This window comes from Mandrillus leucophaeus, unplaced genomic scaffold (genome assembly GCF_000951045.1).
Source record: "Mandrillus leucophaeus isolate KB7577 unplaced genomic scaffold, Mleu.le_1.0 Scaffold12, whole genome shotgun sequence".
NCBI classification, from domain to species: domain Eukaryota; kingdom Metazoa; phylum Chordata; class Mammalia; order Primates; family Cercopithecidae; genus Mandrillus; species Mandrillus leucophaeus.
Genome location: NW_012100320.1, coordinates 1,054,137 through 1,072,607, shown reverse-complemented (window position 1 = coordinate 1,072,607; position 18,471 = coordinate 1,054,137). Strand labels below are relative to the sequence as shown.

General features: G+C 39.2%; 1 protein-coding gene across 2 annotated transcripts in view; it reads right to left on the bottom strand.

Moving 5' to 3' along the window:
* Positions 1 to 18,471, bottom strand: part of RAB8B (RAB8B, member RAS oncogene family) — an 87,026-nt gene that overhangs the window by 27,408 nt on the left and 41,147 nt on the right. For both annotated transcript variants that reach the window (XM_011967743.1, XM_011967754.1), the window contains exon 2: positions 1,319 to 1,379. In XM_011967743.1, coding sequence (XP_011823133.1) covers positions 1,319 to 1,379 — 61 coding nt within the window. The remainder of the gene's footprint in view (positions 1 to 1,318; positions 1,380 to 18,471) is intronic.

Here is an 18,471-nt window from a genome sequence, read left to right as displayed (position 1 = left end):
CAGCACTTTGGGAGGCCAAGGCGAGCGGATTACCTGAGGTCAGGAGTTCAAGACCATCTGGCTACCATGTAGAAACCCCATTTCTACTAAAAATACAAAAAAATAGCAGGGCATGGTGGCATATGCCTGTAATCCCAGCCACTCAGGAGGCTGAGGCAGGAGAATCACTTGAATCCGGGAGGTGGACATTGCAGTGAGCTGAGATCATGCCATTGCACCCCAGCTTGGGCAACAAGAGCGAAACTCCGTCTCAAAAAAAAAAAATTAAAATATTGTATAAAGTTATGTTCAGCTTCATGTGTATAAGCTGTATATGAAACATAAATGAATTTAGTGTTTAGACTTGAGTGCCACCCCCAAGATATCTCATTATGTATATGCAAATATTCCAAAATCCAAGAAAATCCAAAATCGGAAACACTTCTGTTCCCAAGCATTTTGGATAAGGGATACTTAACCTGTACTTGCAACTGGCAGCTGAAGTGGGGACACTGCGGGACCCAGCCCTCAACCTGTGGGATCTGACGCTATCTCCAGGTAGACAGTATCAGAATTGACTTCAATTATAGGACAACCCAGAAAGAAAAAGAAAATTAAAAAGTATAGGACACCCAATTGGCATCGGCTGGAGAATTACCTGGTGTTGGTAGGGGAAACCCCCTGACATCTGGTGTCAGAAGTACTGTGCTATGTATGAGAAAAAAAGTGTGTTTAAAAATATCTTACAGAGCAGCCTGAACTATGACATAATTTTTTTCTTTTTTTTCTCTGTCTTCATTTTTCTACTTAATAAGAAATATGCAAATAAATCATAAAATATCATAGCTGGAGGGGAACCTCCAGTGTCATCAATCCAACCAATTTACAAGTGAGGAAAAGGTGAGACCAAGAAGGGAAATAACGGGCCCAAAGCCATCAATGTGGAGGCATCATGGCTAGAACCTAGATCTGTACTTCCTGCCAAAGGTTCCTACGACGTGATTACTTTGTCTTACCAGATTTCAAAGCTACAACAACTGTGACGAAGAAGTAATCTGCATTCCTTAGAATTTAGTTTCCTCCCCTCAAAAATTGTAGTTTCGGAAAGATGAGCTATGGGATCTCTTCTGGCTCCAACAGTTAGTACCCTTTCTCACCTTCCCAGCTCTTGGTGGAGATACCTTTGAAGGATTCCCAATACTTACTTATTTCCCCTTGCTTCTGATAAAGAAAAGATGTTTTAGCTATCACAAGATGACTCTAACTTATTACAATTCACATTTAATTCCTACTTTCAATTCCCAATTAAAGCAGAAACTCTGTGTGTGTGTTTACTTACCATATCTGAAGCTTAATTTTCTTTCCATCTAGTTCTATCGTTCTGATTTTAAAATCAATTCCTGCCAGAAAAACAAAGAAAGATATGTTAAGTTTCTTCAGATGTAATCCAAGTCTCATTAGGAAGAGGACAAAGATTTCTATTGAAAAAAAGCTCTCCAACGCACTGGAAAATGTGAACACAGAGAGGGTGTGAATGGTATGTTTCCTCTGAATACAGGCTGGAGAAAGGAATGCTAATTACTCAGCAAAGAATTCCCACACATGTTAAATGCAACGTATTATATGCCTCATTATTCTGACACAAATGGATCACATCCTGCAAAGTTATATAATTTAGATAGATTGAGAACATGCCATATTTCCAACTTCCTGAAGTACATGTAAACAATGCTTCCTATCTACTCCTCAACCCCAATCCTTCCCTAAAGAAGGCTATGGGACCTCTTTAAAGAATATTCCTCCATCCTCTTCCATTTTTTTATTCAGATTTTGCAATTGACTATGGAAAAAAATCTGCATATTTGACAGTACGGGAGGGAAAGCCTGCATATCTATTTTAAACAGTTAGCAAGTATTTTATACACATTTTAATAAATGTTCCCCACAGATTACTTGCTAGAGCTGAAAACAGGCAGAATAGACTTTAGCCCTGACTGTACTCTAGAATTGCCTGGTACTATGATCTGAATGTCCTCTCCAAAGCTCACGTTGAAATTAGATTGCCATTGTGGGACCTTAGAGATACTAAGTACTAAGAGGTGGGACCTTTCAGAGCTGATTCATGTGGAGCCTGTAAGAATGGATTGTCCTTATCACAGGAGTGAGTTATCTTGAGAGTGGGTTTTTATAAAAGTGAGTCCTGCTCCTCCTACATTCTTTTCTGCACGAGCGTACTTCCCTTTCCAGTCTCCCAGCATGAGATAATGAAGCATGAAGGTCCTCAACAGATGCTGATGCCATACCCTTGGAGTTCCCAGCCTCCAGAACTATAAGCTAAATAAATTTCTGTTCATTATAAACTATGCAGTTTCAGGTATTCTGTCATAGCAGCAGAAAATGGACTAAGATGACTGAGAAATATTTAAAAAAACACACACAAAAATTCATGATTAGGCCCACCCCCTTCCCCAAATTCTGAGATCGTGACTTAATTAGTCAAGGGTGGGACCTGGGCACTGGTAACTTTTAGGTTTCCCAGATGATTCTAACCTGAAGTCAAGAGTTTTGGCTTTCGAAGGGCTATGCCTTTTGAAGGGCTCTGGCACTTCAAAAGTTCAACCCTTCCCTCACATATTTTCCCCCACTATGGTAGTTCAAAACTTATTTATCACTGTCAATGACAAGGAACCACAAAGCCCTTGACAAATATCAGCAAGCTCTATCATATATTAGGAATAAGCTTTCTGAGGAGACCAGTTAGTGAATACAACTTAGTTGCAATTTGCCAAATCCTCATCATCTGGCTACTCAGCTTTGTTTAGATTTTTCTATTATTTTGCATTCTATCCAGCAGGGGTTCTCAACCCCTGGGCCACGGACCAGTACTGGGCTGCACAGCAGGAGGTGAGTGGCAGGCAAGTGAGAGAAGCTTCATCTGTATTTACAGCTGCTCCCCATTACTTGCATTGCCGCCTAAGCTCAGCCTCCTGTCAGATCAGCGGTGGCATTCGATTCTCATAGGTGCGCAAACCCTATTGTGAACTGCACATGCGGGGGATCTAGGTTGTACACTCCTATGAGAATCTAATGCCTGATGATCTGTCACTGTCTTCTATCACCCCCAGATAGGACCATCTTGTTGCAGGAAAACAAGCTCACGGCTCCAGCTGATTCTACCTTGGTGAGTTGTATAATTATTTTACTATATATTACAACGTAATAAAATATAATATAAGTGCATAATAATAATCAAGTAATGCGCTTGAATCATTCCTAAACCACCCCCACTCCCACACCACTACCACCTCCAGTCACTGGAGGAAAAATTGTCTTCTATGAAATCAGTCCCTGGTGCCAAAAAGGTTGGGGACCACTGCTATACAGAACCCCTTAAAGTGGTTTCCAAGAAATTTCAGGAAAACATGTAAATTACGTATCCTCTAAATTGACTTAAACATTAACTCCAGTTTTGTTTGTTTTGTTTTTTGAGACGGAGTCTCACTCTGTTGCCAGGCGGGAGCGCAGTGGGGCGATCTCGGCTCACTACAACCTCCGCCTCCGAGGTTCAAGTGATTCTCCTGCCTCAGCCTCCCGAGTAGCTGGGACTACAGGCATGCACCACCGTGCCCAGCTAATTTTTGTATTTTTAGTAGAGATGGGGTTTCACCATGTTGGCCAGGATGGTCTCGATCTCCTGACCTTGTGATCCGCCCGCCTCGGCCTCCCAAAGTGCTAGATTACAGGTGTGAGCCACTGTGCCCAGCCAACTACAGTTTTTTTAGGTGGGGAGCATTCAACTGCTAAGTTACTACAATGTTTCTTCATATAAACAATGAAAGCACCCCAAAAGGCTGCTTCCTAGCTCCAGCTTTGTACAATGCATAGACATAAACCAACTGAATTTCCCCCCTTTTTCTCTGTGTGGTACTTTTCCCCCAGGGAGCCTTTTTAGATACTCTTGTGAGTCTTGAAATAGGCAACAATCACACCCAAGCTAATTTAGCAGAACACCTTCTCAATCATTATTTCCCCTCACTAACAATCATAAATTATTAATAAGTATTAGGTTGGTGCATAAGTAATTGTGGTTTTTGCCATTCTTTTTAATGGCAACCTAACACAATCTGATAACCAATATTCCCAAGTTATCTGGCTCACATTTTCTCCGTTAAGGTACCTCCCTCAGCATTTCCGGGTCTGGAAAGGTGACACAAAACTCAGCAACTCAGCATAAATATTACTGCTAGCATCTGACAAAATGTCCTGTTTCCATCACTCATGTAAGATTTAATAGACATTGATTTTTATTTTGATTTACGTTTTACATGCCACCAAATCCAGTGTAACAAAGACCCTCTAGGAATCTTCCTCCAACCTTTACCTCTCTCTGGGCCTGGCATCAAGAAGAATGCCCAGCACCTGGTATGTACTCAATACATGTTTCTTCAGATTAACATTTTAAAACAATTCATGACTTTCCAAATCCATAGAAACAGAATAGTAGTACAATGGTAGTTACCAGGATCTGGAGGGAGGGGGAAAGGAATAGTTGTTTAATAGGTTTGGAGTTTCAGATTTGCTAGATGAAATAGTTCCAGAGATCATTTGCACAACAGTGTGAACATGTGTAAAACTACTGGACTGTACACTTAAAAATGGTTAAGATTGCAACTTACATATTATGTTTTTTACCAAAACAAAAAATAATGACTTTCAAAATGCCTGCTGTATACTTGAATAAATTAATTAGAAGGCTAATGTTCAACATTTCACCACTGAAGAGTTCATTCACTTATTTTATTTATTTATTTTTTTGAGACGGGTTTCCTTCTGTCGTGCAGGCTGGAGTGCAGTGGCGTGATCTTGGCTCACTGCAACCTCTGCTTCTTGGGTTCAAGAGATTCTCCTGCCTCCTGCCTCAGCCTCCCGACTAGCTGGGATTACAGGTGTGCTCCACCACACCCAGCTAACTTTGGTATTTTCAGTAGAGACGGGGTTTCACCATGTTGACCAGACTGGTCTCGAATTCCTGGCCTCATGTGATCCACCTGCCTTAGCCTCCCAAAGTGCTGGGATTACAGGCATGAGCTAGCCTGCCCGACCTTCATTCACATTTTAAATAAAAGACATCATATACCAGAATATTTGTTCAGATTAATACTTTCCTTAAAAGATAGTAACTCCTGTTCTTTTAAGGTTGATTTTGCCTGTAATTGGAAGTCATGGGCAACTTTACCACCTTTACTCAACAATGCCAATTTGAGGCTCCTTAAAGTCTCACTCTCCATTCATCTAAAACACTTCAAAAACTTTCTACTGACAGAGGCTTTTTTTTTTTTTGGTATTTGTTAGGAACATTATCTTTCAGTTATGTGAGAAGTTCTACAAGATGGTGATACTTAGCCATCTTTTCACTGCTCAAAGGTTTTCGATGTTTGTAAGAGCTGTGAACTATGGCATTTAGCTTTTGCTTATGCTGCTGTCAAGGGCCAACTGACAGACAAGTGCTGTAGAACAAATTCAAATTAGCACAACATGGAAAAAAAAAGTAAGTGGGGACCTAAAATAGGCAATAGTTTTAGAAAGTAAGAATTTCACTAAAAGTGGTAAAAATTCATTGAAAAGCACTGAACTGTAGGTTAGGTTCTGTCACTAAAAACTTGTGAACAGGCTGCTTGACTGCTCTGAATCTACATATCCTCATCCATAAAAAAGGGTTGACAGGATCTAATTAGATAAATTAGATGATTTATGTGAACGTGCTCTGGGATCTCTGAAATTCCATATAAACCTAAGAGATTACACATTGAGAGTCTATAACCCGACAGCTCTTGTCACTTCATGCATGGATTATTTGTAATAGCTTTCCAGGATACTGTGCCAACATCTCTCCCTGGTCTAATTCCCCTATATGCCACTTCTAGAATAACTTGCAACAATCCATGTGGTAATGTCGCTGTACTATTTAAGAAGCCACGGAGCCAACTTCTTCAGCCTGGTGATACAGCCTTTCCCACCAGATGCACCATTCTCCTGACACTGCAAACCTCAGAGTTTCTCCACACGAGACCTTTTGCTTCTTTCAGTGGGCCCCATACCTCCTTTCCTTCACTCCTGCATGACCACCTCACTTTGCAGCCTTCTCTGAGGATGCCATTCCACCCATGTAATTCTCTCTCTTCTCTCCTCAGCTCTTCACTCAGCCATGCCCATTCCTACCTCAAGACCTGGCTTTTGCACAGTGATTTAATCCTGTGTCATTGGGTTTTATTAACATAGTGCCCTGCAATTGCTCTCAGATCATGCAAAGACTCTATCCTCTCTTTGCCCGTTGAGTTATGCACAGAAACATGTGTACAGTAACTAAATTAAAGGGTAAGTACTCTTACATATTTAAGTAAACATTATATACTACTAAGGGTGAAGATGGCTTTAAAAACTTTGGAAATTTGGCCAGGTGCGGTAGCTCATGCCTGTAATCCCAGCACTTTGGGAGGCCAAGGCGGGCGGATCACCTGAGGTCAGGAGTTGGTCAGCCTGGCCAACATGGTGAAACCCTTACTCTACTAAAAATATAAAAATTAGCTGGGCGTGGTGGCGGGTGCCTGTAATCCCAGCTAGCAGGGAGGCTGAGGCAGGAGAATGAATCACTTGAACCCAGGAGGTGGAGGTTGCAGTGAGGTGAGGTTGCACCACCACACTCCAGCCCAGGCAACAGAGTGAGACTCTGTCTTAAAAAAAAAAAAAACTTTGGAAATTTCTTAATATATTATAGTTACAATAGTAAGGATGCTGAGAAATCTTATTTCAATAAGAAAATAAAGACACAATACAATTAGCTTGGCAATAATATCAGTAGTGAATTAACATTCATGTTAAAATTTAAAGCAAAGATAATTTCCTGATGCTACTCCAGGGATTAAAAGAATAATTAGCTGTAAAATGATAATATAATTAGGATGCTTTCAACTGCAAATACAGAAACCCCAAATCAAACTAGCTTAAGGTAATTTGTTGACTCATCCACAACAAGCTCAGTGGTGAGCTGGGGTTCAGAGATGGCTCAATCTAGGGCTCCAGCTCCCTTCTCTGCACCTCCCTGGGCTCTGCCGTCCAGGGAGTATCAATTTCACACTCTTGACTGACAGCAGTTCCTGACCACAACAGCAATACCAGATGAAAATAGATTATTTTCCTCTGCCTCTCAAAAGTGAGAAAGCGTTTCCCCAAAGCCTCTAGTGAGTTTTCCTTCATGTCTCATTTCTGGACTTATAACCATGGGAATATCATGTTCTGGCAGGCTAAGGATGAATTCTGAACTAATCACTGCCACGGAGAATTACCAAGATTGGATTAATCTAAATCCATTCTCTAAATTTAGATTAATCAAGGCCTATCCCTGGACCTGGGTCACTCCTAGAATCCACAGGCTGCTGAAAATAGAATAGAAAGGCTATTGAGAAAAATCATAGTATCTCTATATTATATACATATTATATATCCTCTATATAATACTCAAACCTATCTCATTAATAAAATTTTATATTCATAGCTATATGAAAGGACAAATTTTATATTCATATCTATATGAAAGAGCTGCACTACTACCCTGTCATGAATGCTATTACATTTAATGAGAAACTGTAGTACTTCTCTGAAGGCAATTTCATGTAGTGTTTGGCTAAGAACTAGAAAATAAGAAAGAAAAAGGGGACAATGAGAAGCCCAAGTAGCTGCCACAACATCTCTGTGCTGAACTGTGACCACAGCTGCTAGAAGAGCCCTTGAGTTCACAACTCCAAAGACATGGCTTATCCCCTAGCCCCAGATGACTGGAGACTGGAAAGAAGGAGGGGGCTATCACACCAACAGCAGCAAGAACCAGAGGTTATCCTGGCAGTAAGGGAGCAACTTTATTTATTTTTTTTTTTAATTTAAAAGAACTATACAATCTCAAAAAACATAGTTATTGAAGGGCATTATCCCTAAGGTCAAAAAGCCCTTTGTTTAAATTATACTACAGAGCTATAGTAACCAAAATGGCATGGTACTAGCATAAAAACAGACACATACATAAGTGGAACAGAATAGAGAACCCAGAGATAAATCTATACATCTACAGTGAACTCATTTTGACAAAGGTGCCAAGAACATACACTGGGGGATAAATGGTGCTGGGAGAACTGGATATCTGTATGCAGAAGAATGAAACTAGACCCCTAACCCCCACCATACACAAAAATCAAATCAAAATGGATTAAAGACTTACATCTAAGACTTCAAATTATGAAACTACTAAAAGAAAACATTGTCGAAACTCTCCAGGACGTTGGGTTGGGCAAATATTTCTAGAGTAATACTCTGCAAGCACAGCCAACCAATGTAAAAATGAACAAACAGGATCACATCAAGTTAAAAAGCTTCTGTACAGCAAAGGAAACAATCAGCAAAGTGAAGAGACAACCCACAGAATGGGAAAAAATATTTGCAAACTACCCATCTGACAAGCTATTAATAATCAGAATATATAAGGAGCTCAAACAGCTCTACAGGAAAAAAATCTAATAATCTGATTTTAACATGAGCAGAAGACATAAGCAGACATTTTTCAAAAGAAGACATACAAATGGCAAACAGATACATGAAAAGGTACTCAACATCATTGATCATCAGAGAAATGCAAATCAAAACTACAATGAGATATCATCTCACCCCAGTTAAAATGGCTTTTATCCAAAAGATAGGCAATAACAAACGCTGGCAGGGATGTGGAGAAAAGGGAACCCTTGTACACTGTTCGTGGGAATGTAAATTAGTACAGCCACTATGGGGAACAGTTTGAAGGTTCCTCACAAAATTAAAAACAGAGCCATCATATGACCCAGCAATCCTGCTCCAAAAGAAAGGAAATGAGTATGTCAAAGAAATAACTGCACTCCCATGTTTATTGAAGCACTATTCACAATAGCCAAGATTTGGAAGCAATCTAAGCATCCATCAACAGATGAATGGACAAAGAAAATGTGGTACATATACACAATGGAGTACTATTCAGCCATAAAGAGAATGAGATCCTGTCATTTGCATCAACATGGATGGAACTGGAGGTCATTATATTAAGTGAAATAAGCCAGGTACAGGAAGACAAACTTCACAAGTTCTAATTTATTTGTGGGAGCTAAAAATCAAAATAATTGAATTCATGGAGGTAAAGAGTAGAAGAACGGTTAGGTTGGGAAGGGTAGTGGGGGGTAGGGGAAAGTGGTAATGGTTAATGGGTACAAAAAACAGTTAGAAAGAATAAGACCTAGTATTTGCTAGGACAACAGGGTGACTATAATCAAAAATAATTTAATTATACCTTTTAAAATAACTATGAGTATAATTGGACTGTTTGTAACACAAAGGATAAAAATGCTTGAAGTGATGGATACTCCATTTGCCCTGATGTGATTATTATTACTCACTGCATGCCTGTATCAAAATATCTCATGTAACCCATGAATATATACATCTACTATGTACCCACAATTTTTTTAAAAAGCCTTTTTGTATTTCAAAAGTCTTTTTGAGAGCATCATTTTTTGGCAGCACATGATATAATAATTCATGTTCAAAATGACGTCCCTGAGTCATCCTGACTCATGAGCAATCCATGACCCACCAGGAGGCATGCAGCCCACCCAGCTGGAAATACAATCCATCATCTAAGTGTAGGAGGCAAGATTCCAAAGGTATTTCCATGTTGTTCAAATATGCCTCAACATTCATTTTTTGATGGTTTTAAAGTAGTCCCAGTTTCCTCATTAATATTTATCTAGTCAATACAATAGGAAATATAAATTGTAAGAAAACATTCCCAAGGGAATGACTCAAAGACATTTTCATTTTGAATTTAAAAACTCTCTCTCTCTCTAATGGATTTTGCTTTCCTGAATTGACTCTTACGCTAAATGGTTGCTTATAACATAAGGAGACAGGGAAATAAGTATGAAAGAGAATCACGGAATTACAGACTTGAGAAGTACTTTAGAGATCATTTAGTTGAGTCCTGTCTGTGTAGCTAAGGAAACTGAGGCCGAGAGAGACGCAGCAATTTACCCAGATTCATGAAGACCAACAAAAAAAGGTTAGGTTAAAATCAAGTTTTGGCACTGAAAGATCAGGCCTTCCCAAAGAGGAATACAAGAGATACGTACAAGAATGTCCACATCTTGGTGGGGAAACCTCCTCTTTAAGGGTCATAGTATAGAACACAGGCAACAACTTAAAATGTCCACCAACTGCAGAATGCCTTGGTACACAAGAAGAGAAGGAATACTTGAGCAGTGAACAAAAGCCATATTTATCAACATAGATGAATCTAAAAAGATGACGGTAAGTGAAAAGAACAAGTCGCAGAAATATACAGTCAAACCAATTTGTATATTTCTGAAAAAATATTTAAAATACCAACACAACAGTATTATCATTCATATATATGTTTTTTTAATATATATATCCATGTATAATTAAAGTATAAAACATGGATAGGAATGATTATTAACAAATTGAGGATAATACTCAATGTTACCTCTAGAGAGAAATGGAAGAGGAGGGATTCATAGAGGACTTCGACTCTATAATTTATTATTTCCAAAATTGAGTGGTGGGTACATGGACATAGGAATGTTTTATATTAGCTATACTTTAATAGGTCTAAAAGTTTTTGAAATTCTTTTAAAAAGCAAATATTAGTAACCTGGAAAACATACATGGAGGCATGTTCATTAATGGCAGTTAAAAACCAAAGCAAATTTTAGAGATGAGGGGTACCTTACAAGATTTAGTCAGGGGAAAAGGAGGCTCTATCGCCCTTATTTAATACAGTATAAAGAGGTCCTGTGAGCCCTTGGTAGCCCACCCTATCCATCCCTGGTCACCAATGGCTTACAGCCCTTCTTTGTATCGAACAAAGGTGGTATGGCAGTGCCTGCTCTTTCCCTGACTAAATCTTCTAGGGTACATTTTATCTCTGAAATTTTGGTTGATTTTTCTACCACCATTAATGAATGCATGCCTTCACACGTCAGATTTCCAGATAACTAATACTGGATCAAGTTCAGATTGGATCAAGTTCAGAAAGTGAGGGGCAGAGCAGGGAACTGGGGTGGCAAGGAATGCTAGCTACTCTGATTTCAAGCAGGGGGTTTGGGGACTTTTCTTCTCCACCTCGTGGAAAAGGAGTTTTGACTTGGACCAAGAACAAGTGAAGAATACACATTTGGGTCACTGTTGGGAGTGGCACTCTGGCAGGAAGAACAAAGGAGTTCTGATTTTCCATTCAAGTGAAGAAGGCAGACAAGCCACTGCCCCACCCTTGGGGTGGGAGGTTTGGGCCAGGAGGCTCTTTCCTGAACCTCTGAGGAGAAGGCAGTGGGGTATTTGAGGTTTCTGCATTGTCCAGGGCAACCCACAGGGCACCAGAGCTCCCAGATACCTCACCATGAGGCACCAGTGAGGGGTAAGGAGCAAGCACTTACCCAGAGTACTGCTTATCAGCTATTTCTCAGCAACCAGTGATGTCGCTGGAGGCAGCTGAGGGGAAGGGCTTGGCCAGCAAAACAGAGAGAAGGAAACTTCCAACCTGGCCCAAGTCCATAGTTAACAGATCTAACAGGGAAAAGGAACTTGGAATGAGCAGTACTGGGCCACTTTTCATTCCACAAATTAGATATAATTGAACATGGGAAAGGGACAGATTGACAAGAGTCTTTTACACTAAAGTTAAATTAGTCAGTCAACAGATGTTAATAACATAATCTTTTCTGTTTCAAGAGAATAGGGAGGTTGCCCCTGGGTTTGTGAATGGGTGAAAGGATACCATTGCTGGAGTGTGGGAAAGAGTACTTTTCTTGGCCTTCGGAACTCTCTCTCTAGGGCCAGCTAGTTCTCCTGACCTCCAGCATGAGCTGTGACTTGATGAATTTTGGCCGGTGGGTGGTGCAGCTTAGAACACACACAGCTCTCCTGCTTTGGGTACTATCTTAGGGAAGTCTGCTGCCTGGTCCAGAAAAATCAGGGGTAGAAAAACATCAGGGACCTTCAACTAAGGTTTTCTATACCTGGTTCCCACTGAATTTCTTTTGAAAGACTAATTTGGCTGCAGTCATGAGAACCTTGAAAAAAAATTCAGACTTCTGGGTCATTCAGCCTTTCAATGAATGATAACAATGAAAGATTTCAATGCTGGGTTTACTCACAGCACTGCACATTTTTCTACAAAGGTTATCTATCCCCTTTGACCCACTTTAAGAAGCAGAAGTTAAATACTGTGCTTTTACAACTAAAAAGGAGAAAAAAAAGGACTTTGTTTCAAAAGTACATTTGGAAACATGTGTGATCCCAGGCTATCTGAATATGGGTTACGTGGTTTGTCTATTTACATTTCAGAGATCTTCCAGAAATAGAAAAATAGTTTCTCAAATATTGAAGTCTACTTTAAAGAAATGCTACATTCACCTCCTTGCTTAAGATTTTTATTAACAATAAAGATACAGTTCTTGCCAGTTTTGAAACTTTCTTTGACAATCAAATTTTGCTTATACTTTTTTTGGTGTGAATTTAGATTAATGAAATTTTAGAGTAGCTGATTTTAGGATAATTAGTTGAAATCTCTAATTAGAAAAATTGACTACTGAAATTTTAAAAAATGAGTTATAAACTGAAGCTTTAAACTATTTTTTTCTCAAAATAAAGGACTTGGAGAAAATGTACAAGTAGAAATAAATTAAGAATGTTACTTAGATCGAGGCTGGGAACAGTGGCTCATGCCTGTAATCCCAACATTTAGGGAGGTTGAGGTGGGAGGATCACTTGAGGCCAGGAGTTGGAGACCAGCCTGGGCAACATAGTGAGATCCCATCTCTAAAAAAATAAAATAAAAATTAGCTGGGTGTTGTGGCACGTGCCTGTGGTCCTAGCTACTTGGAAGGCTGAAGTGGGAAGATAGCTTGAGGCCAGGAGTTAAAGGCTACAGTGAGCTATGATCATTGCGCCACCACTCCCCAGCCCTGGCATGGCATGAGACTATTCTCAAAAAAAGAAAAAAAAAACAAAACACGTTACTTAGATTGAAAGAAAAGAGTTCAAGGCATTGTTCTTTCACAAATACACATCACATTAAGTTATAAAGCTATTTTCACCAAGTACAAGTTATTTTGCTGGATATATTTAGAACTATTTAAATTTGGGTTTATTTATATTAAAATTGACTGTTGTTTGAAAATTAGAAAGTCTAAAGTTTAAGAGGAAAAACACAATAAAAGTAAGTTTAGAAAACATTTAACAACAGTGTGAAATGATCACTGGCAGCCAAATATGTTTATGTTAGCTTTGTTCAACCCAACAGAGGAAAAGGGGGCATTTTTTTTAAGGGGGACAAACAAATGGTCAGCAAATATAACTTGCCCTTAAAAAAAATACCTGATAAACTAAGAAGACGGACTAGAATTTTCTGATGTGTTTGGTTCTTACATCCTATGAATAGGAAGTGGCAAATTAAATGCCATTTATGTATAAGTCAACAGTGATACACATTACCACTTCCTGCTGAAAAAGCTGAACGGCTTTACACTGTTTTAGAATTTTCTATTTGTTACTAAATTAAATTCAATTCTTGGCATTCTTCATATGACAGCTGTACCCATAAGATCTAATCATACCAACAAAATATAACAAACTCATAAACTAATTCCAGAAATTAGGAAGAATTTACTAATTTCTCTTTGAGCCATAAACATGCATTACAGATATACAAATGGTACAATTAAGAATAGTTTTAAATAATGTCTCTATTTGAGTCTTGAAGGGCTTTAATTTGTAAGATTAAAATATAATGATCTAATTAACTCTTAACATATCTCTGGGAAATAAATGAGCAAAATAAATAATTATATATCAAATGATAACTACCAAAATATGTGTTGAATCACAAATAAAAGGTTTCTATAATGCTAGAATTACCAAAAGTCAAGAAAGACAGAAATAGCAAACAAAGTGTAATAACACAGCTACAATTCAGATAAAGTATGCAGAAACAATTAGGAAACACTAAGAATTTTAAATCTGATTAAGGAGCCAGCAGAGATTACCCAGCATTCAGCTCACCATTTGAGCCACGCCAAAAGACTTCATGACAAGTCTCTTTTGCAAATCTTGCACTTTGAAAAGGAAATGTGTTTCAAGTGTTACTCAATCTAGAAGTAGCAATAAGCTTGACGATGTCAAAATGTGGATTTTAGAGATTCTCAGTGAACAGATGTTTTACCTTCAATAAAGTCTCTTTTCACAAAGGGGCTAACTGGTGAACAGCCTTTAACTCCTGGCCTCAAGCTATCTTCCCACTTCAGCCTCTCAAGTAGCTAGGACCACAGGCACATGCCACCACACCCAACTAATTTTTAATTTTTTTTTTTTAAGAGATGGGGTCTCACCATGTTGCCCAGGCTGGTCTCCAACTCCTTTCCTTTTATTCTTTCTTAAAGAATAAAAGTTCATCGGGAGGCTGAGGCAGGAGAATGGTGTAAACCCGGGAGGCGGAGCTTGCAGTGAGCTGAGATCCGGCCACTGCACTCCAGCCTGGGCGACTGAGTGAGACTCCGTCTCAAAAAAAAAAAAAAAAAAAAGAATAAAAGTTCAGAATGCTTCTGAGCTTCCATTTCTTTCCCCATTATTAATTCATCACTATCTCAAGAACCAAACTGCTCCAAAACAAAACCAGTTGTGTCTCTCCTGCCCCATCCATTGTTTCCAATAAAGTGTACCTTTGTAGCAGGAAAACCCCTCTAGTATGAATCTCTATTACTTCCTAAACCGAGAATTTCCTTGTTTGAATTCTGACCGCTCAGTCAGGTCTGTTTCTTTTAAGGGTGAGGTGAATACTCTGAAGACATTCAAAAACTGAAGTTGAAAAAAAAAAAAAAAAAAAAGAAGAAGTAAATCCCTGATTTTAGGCACTAAGGCACTATTGCTAAGGGAAGACCATATTGCCAAATCACTGGAATTATCACTGGAAAAAATTACAGCTACATTCCAATGATGCTGCACCAAAAATGCAGTGAAACTGATTATTTGGCTCTTTCCAAGTATTGACCATGTATCATATTTTCCATTCATTTAGAGGTAAGTGAAAGCTAAAAAAAAAAACTAATAGAACTAAGTAACAACACTACATAGTACAACTAACTAAAAACAAATGATATATCTTTTCCCTTTTAGAATGAACTCTTAAAAGAAAAAATAAAAAAGATTGTTATCCACATAATATATCAGATAGCAACCAGGGTTAAAACAAACTTTAGCTATATATACTTTTTTTACTTTCCAGGAAAATTCCCAAGTCACTTTGTTCAGAAATATTTCAGCTTATATTGGTATGAACTGTAAAATTTGGTAATTTTCCCCACCCAGTTAATACAAATAAACATTTTAGCAGAGAGGGGAAGAGGAAGGGTCTTCACCAAATTACTAGAGGCAGTAGAGAAAAATCTAAAGTCATACTCTCCCAGCCTGGGCAACATAGTGAGAGCCCATCTCTACAAATTAAATTAAAAATTAGCTGGGCATGGTGGCACATGCCTATAGACCTAGCTACTCAGGAGACAGAGACAGGAAGATCATTTGAGCCTAGGAGTTCAAGGTTACAGTGAGCTATGACTGTGCCACTGCACTCCCACCTGGGAAACAGAGCAAGGCCCTGTCTCTAAAATAATATAATAATTAGTAAACTCATATTCTTTCCTGCAGGCCTGCCTCTTCCTTCTCTCATCCTCTTATCCCCCTGACTTTTCTCTAAATAAAAAGTGATAAGAGGCCGGGCATGGTGGCTCACGCCTGTAAGCCCAGCACTTTGGGAGGTCAAGGCAGGCAGATTACCTGAGGTCAGGAGTTCAAAACCAGCCTGTCCAACATGGCGAAACCCTGTCTCTACTAAAAATACAAAAATTAGCTGGGTATGGTGGTGCATGCCTGTAATCCCAGCTACTCGGGAAGCTGAGGCAGGAGAATTGTTTGAACCCAGGAGGCAGAGGTTGCAGTGAGCCGAGATCACACCACTGCACTCCAGCGTGGGTGACAAGAGCAAGACTCTGTCTCAGCAGCAACAACAACAACAAAAAAGTGATAAGAGATGATAAAATAAACAAACATAACTGCAAACTTCCAGTGTTCTGAATCTAGTTAACAAGAGCCTTTTCTTGATCAAAACCAACATCAATGCCACAAAAGTGTATGAAAATTAAGCAGCACTTACAGTTAACTGTAGCCAGTGTGATGGAAGGATAATTATAATAAGCTATTGCTGATGAGTAAAGTTATAACCAACGGAGTAATGCAGGTAAGAGGATGAGTAAAAAAATTAACATTTTGGTACAAATGCCGTATTTTTGCCAATCAATAATGAAAAACTACCAGTGACTACATCCTCCTGATTTGTAAGCACAATCCTCTATGATAAAAAAGTTTGAAGGTGACAACACCTTCATGGCCAATTACACTTATCTATATATGTAGCCATTCACCTTAAAATAAAGACACTCTTCTAACTTTACAGGGTGCCAAAGGATTCTGTCCTCTATTACTTCCTTGGTTTGGCTTCTTTTTTTTTTTTTTTTTTGAGACAGAGTCTTGCTCTGTCACCTAGGCTGGAGTGCCGTAGTGCGATCTCGGCTCACTGCAACCTCTGCCCCCAGGGTCCAAGAGATTCTTGTGCCTCAGCCTCCAGAGTAGCTGGAATTACAGGCACGCACCACCACGTCTGGCTAATTTTTGTATTATTAGTAGAGACATGGTTTCACCAGGTTGGCCAGAATGGCTCGAACTCCTGACCTCAGGCAATCTGCCCGCCTTGGTCTCCCAAAGTGCTGGGATTACAGGTGTGAGCCACCATGCCTTCTTTTCAAATACTGGAGAAATACATTAAGGATCACTGAATGTCTGTGAGCACCTATCTTCCTCAGGCATATTTTTCCAAGTTACAAAATGCTTTTCAAACAGGTCATCATCAGGCGGTCACCCCAAATGACTGACATGTAAGATACTGAAGACTCATTTGGAAATCTCGAGCTTGACCTTGAGTCCTGAAGGGCAATGACCCTTATTTCTATAGCAGAATACCTGGGAGTGTATATGCCTTTTCTTAGGCATGCATAGAAATACTTCCTGGAAAATAGCTTTCCTCCTCTCCCCCACCCCTTATTTCCCAATGCTGGGGTAGCCACTGAAGCCTTTGTGTCTTATTTACCATGAAGGAATATTTTGAAGCTATTAGAAGTGATCCTTGATTGTTACCAAGGTTATATAGAGATCTCAAAAATACTTATGTTATCATGTTATAAACGTGGCAAAATATAAAATGCACTGTCTGCAACTATGCAGAAAATACATGCACATACGGAAAGCAACGTGTAAAACAATTAAGTAGCTATGTTAGGCTAGGTATATTAATGTGAGATGATTTTCAAAATTACAAACTAAAATTTTCACTTATATTATTTTTGCATTAATACGTTTTGAAGCAAATATTATACATACGATAGTGAAAACAGTACTCGCTATAAGTATACTTCAAATTCTGAATTAAAGAAGCTTTTAGGGGCTGCCCTTGCAAAATCTTAGCATTTAGTATAACGTTGTTTCTATGGGGAAAAAAAGCACAAAAAATGGCACCAAACAACTAATTCACACACTCCATCAAAAGAGCTGGTGTTAAGTGGGGACTGCAATCATTATCTACCAAACAGCCCACACAAGTTTGTTCCTCCTTCTCTAATACTACAGTTCCGGTTTATTTGCTGTCACCTGCAAGACAGCATGCGGGAAACAAAGAAAGGGTTCAAGATGTGAACTTGCTTTCACGCGCTGTGTTTTATGACCATCTGCAGAAACAAATCCAGGAGGAAAGGCATCGTTTGCAGAATTCATTTTTCCAGGCTATCCCTGTCCCTAATTAACACAGATAATTCTGAGTTTGCCATATCATAATTTATTAACCATATTAAATTAATCTAATCAGCTGTAAAACAGGAGAGGGCAACAGTACAAGTTTTAATAAAATGAGCTCACTGGGGCAGGGTTCTGTAGCTCACACCTATAATCCCAGCACTTTGGGAGACCAAGCAGGAGGATCGCTTGAGCCCAGGAGTTTGAGACCAGCTTGGGAAACATAGGAGACTCTATCTCTACAAAAAAAAAAACCAAAACAATTAGCCAGGTGTGGTGGTGTGTGCCTGTAGTCCCAACTACTTAGGAGGCTAAGGTGGGAGAATTGCTTGAGCCTAGGAGGTCGAGGCTGCAGTGAGCCATGTTTGTGTCTCCAGCCTGGGTGACTACACTCCAGCGTGGGTGACAAAGTGAGACACTGTGAAAGAGAAAGAAAAGGAAGAAAAGGAAAGAGAAAGGAAAGGAAAGGAAAGAGAAAGGAAAGGAAAGGAAAGGAAAGGAAAGGAAAGGAAA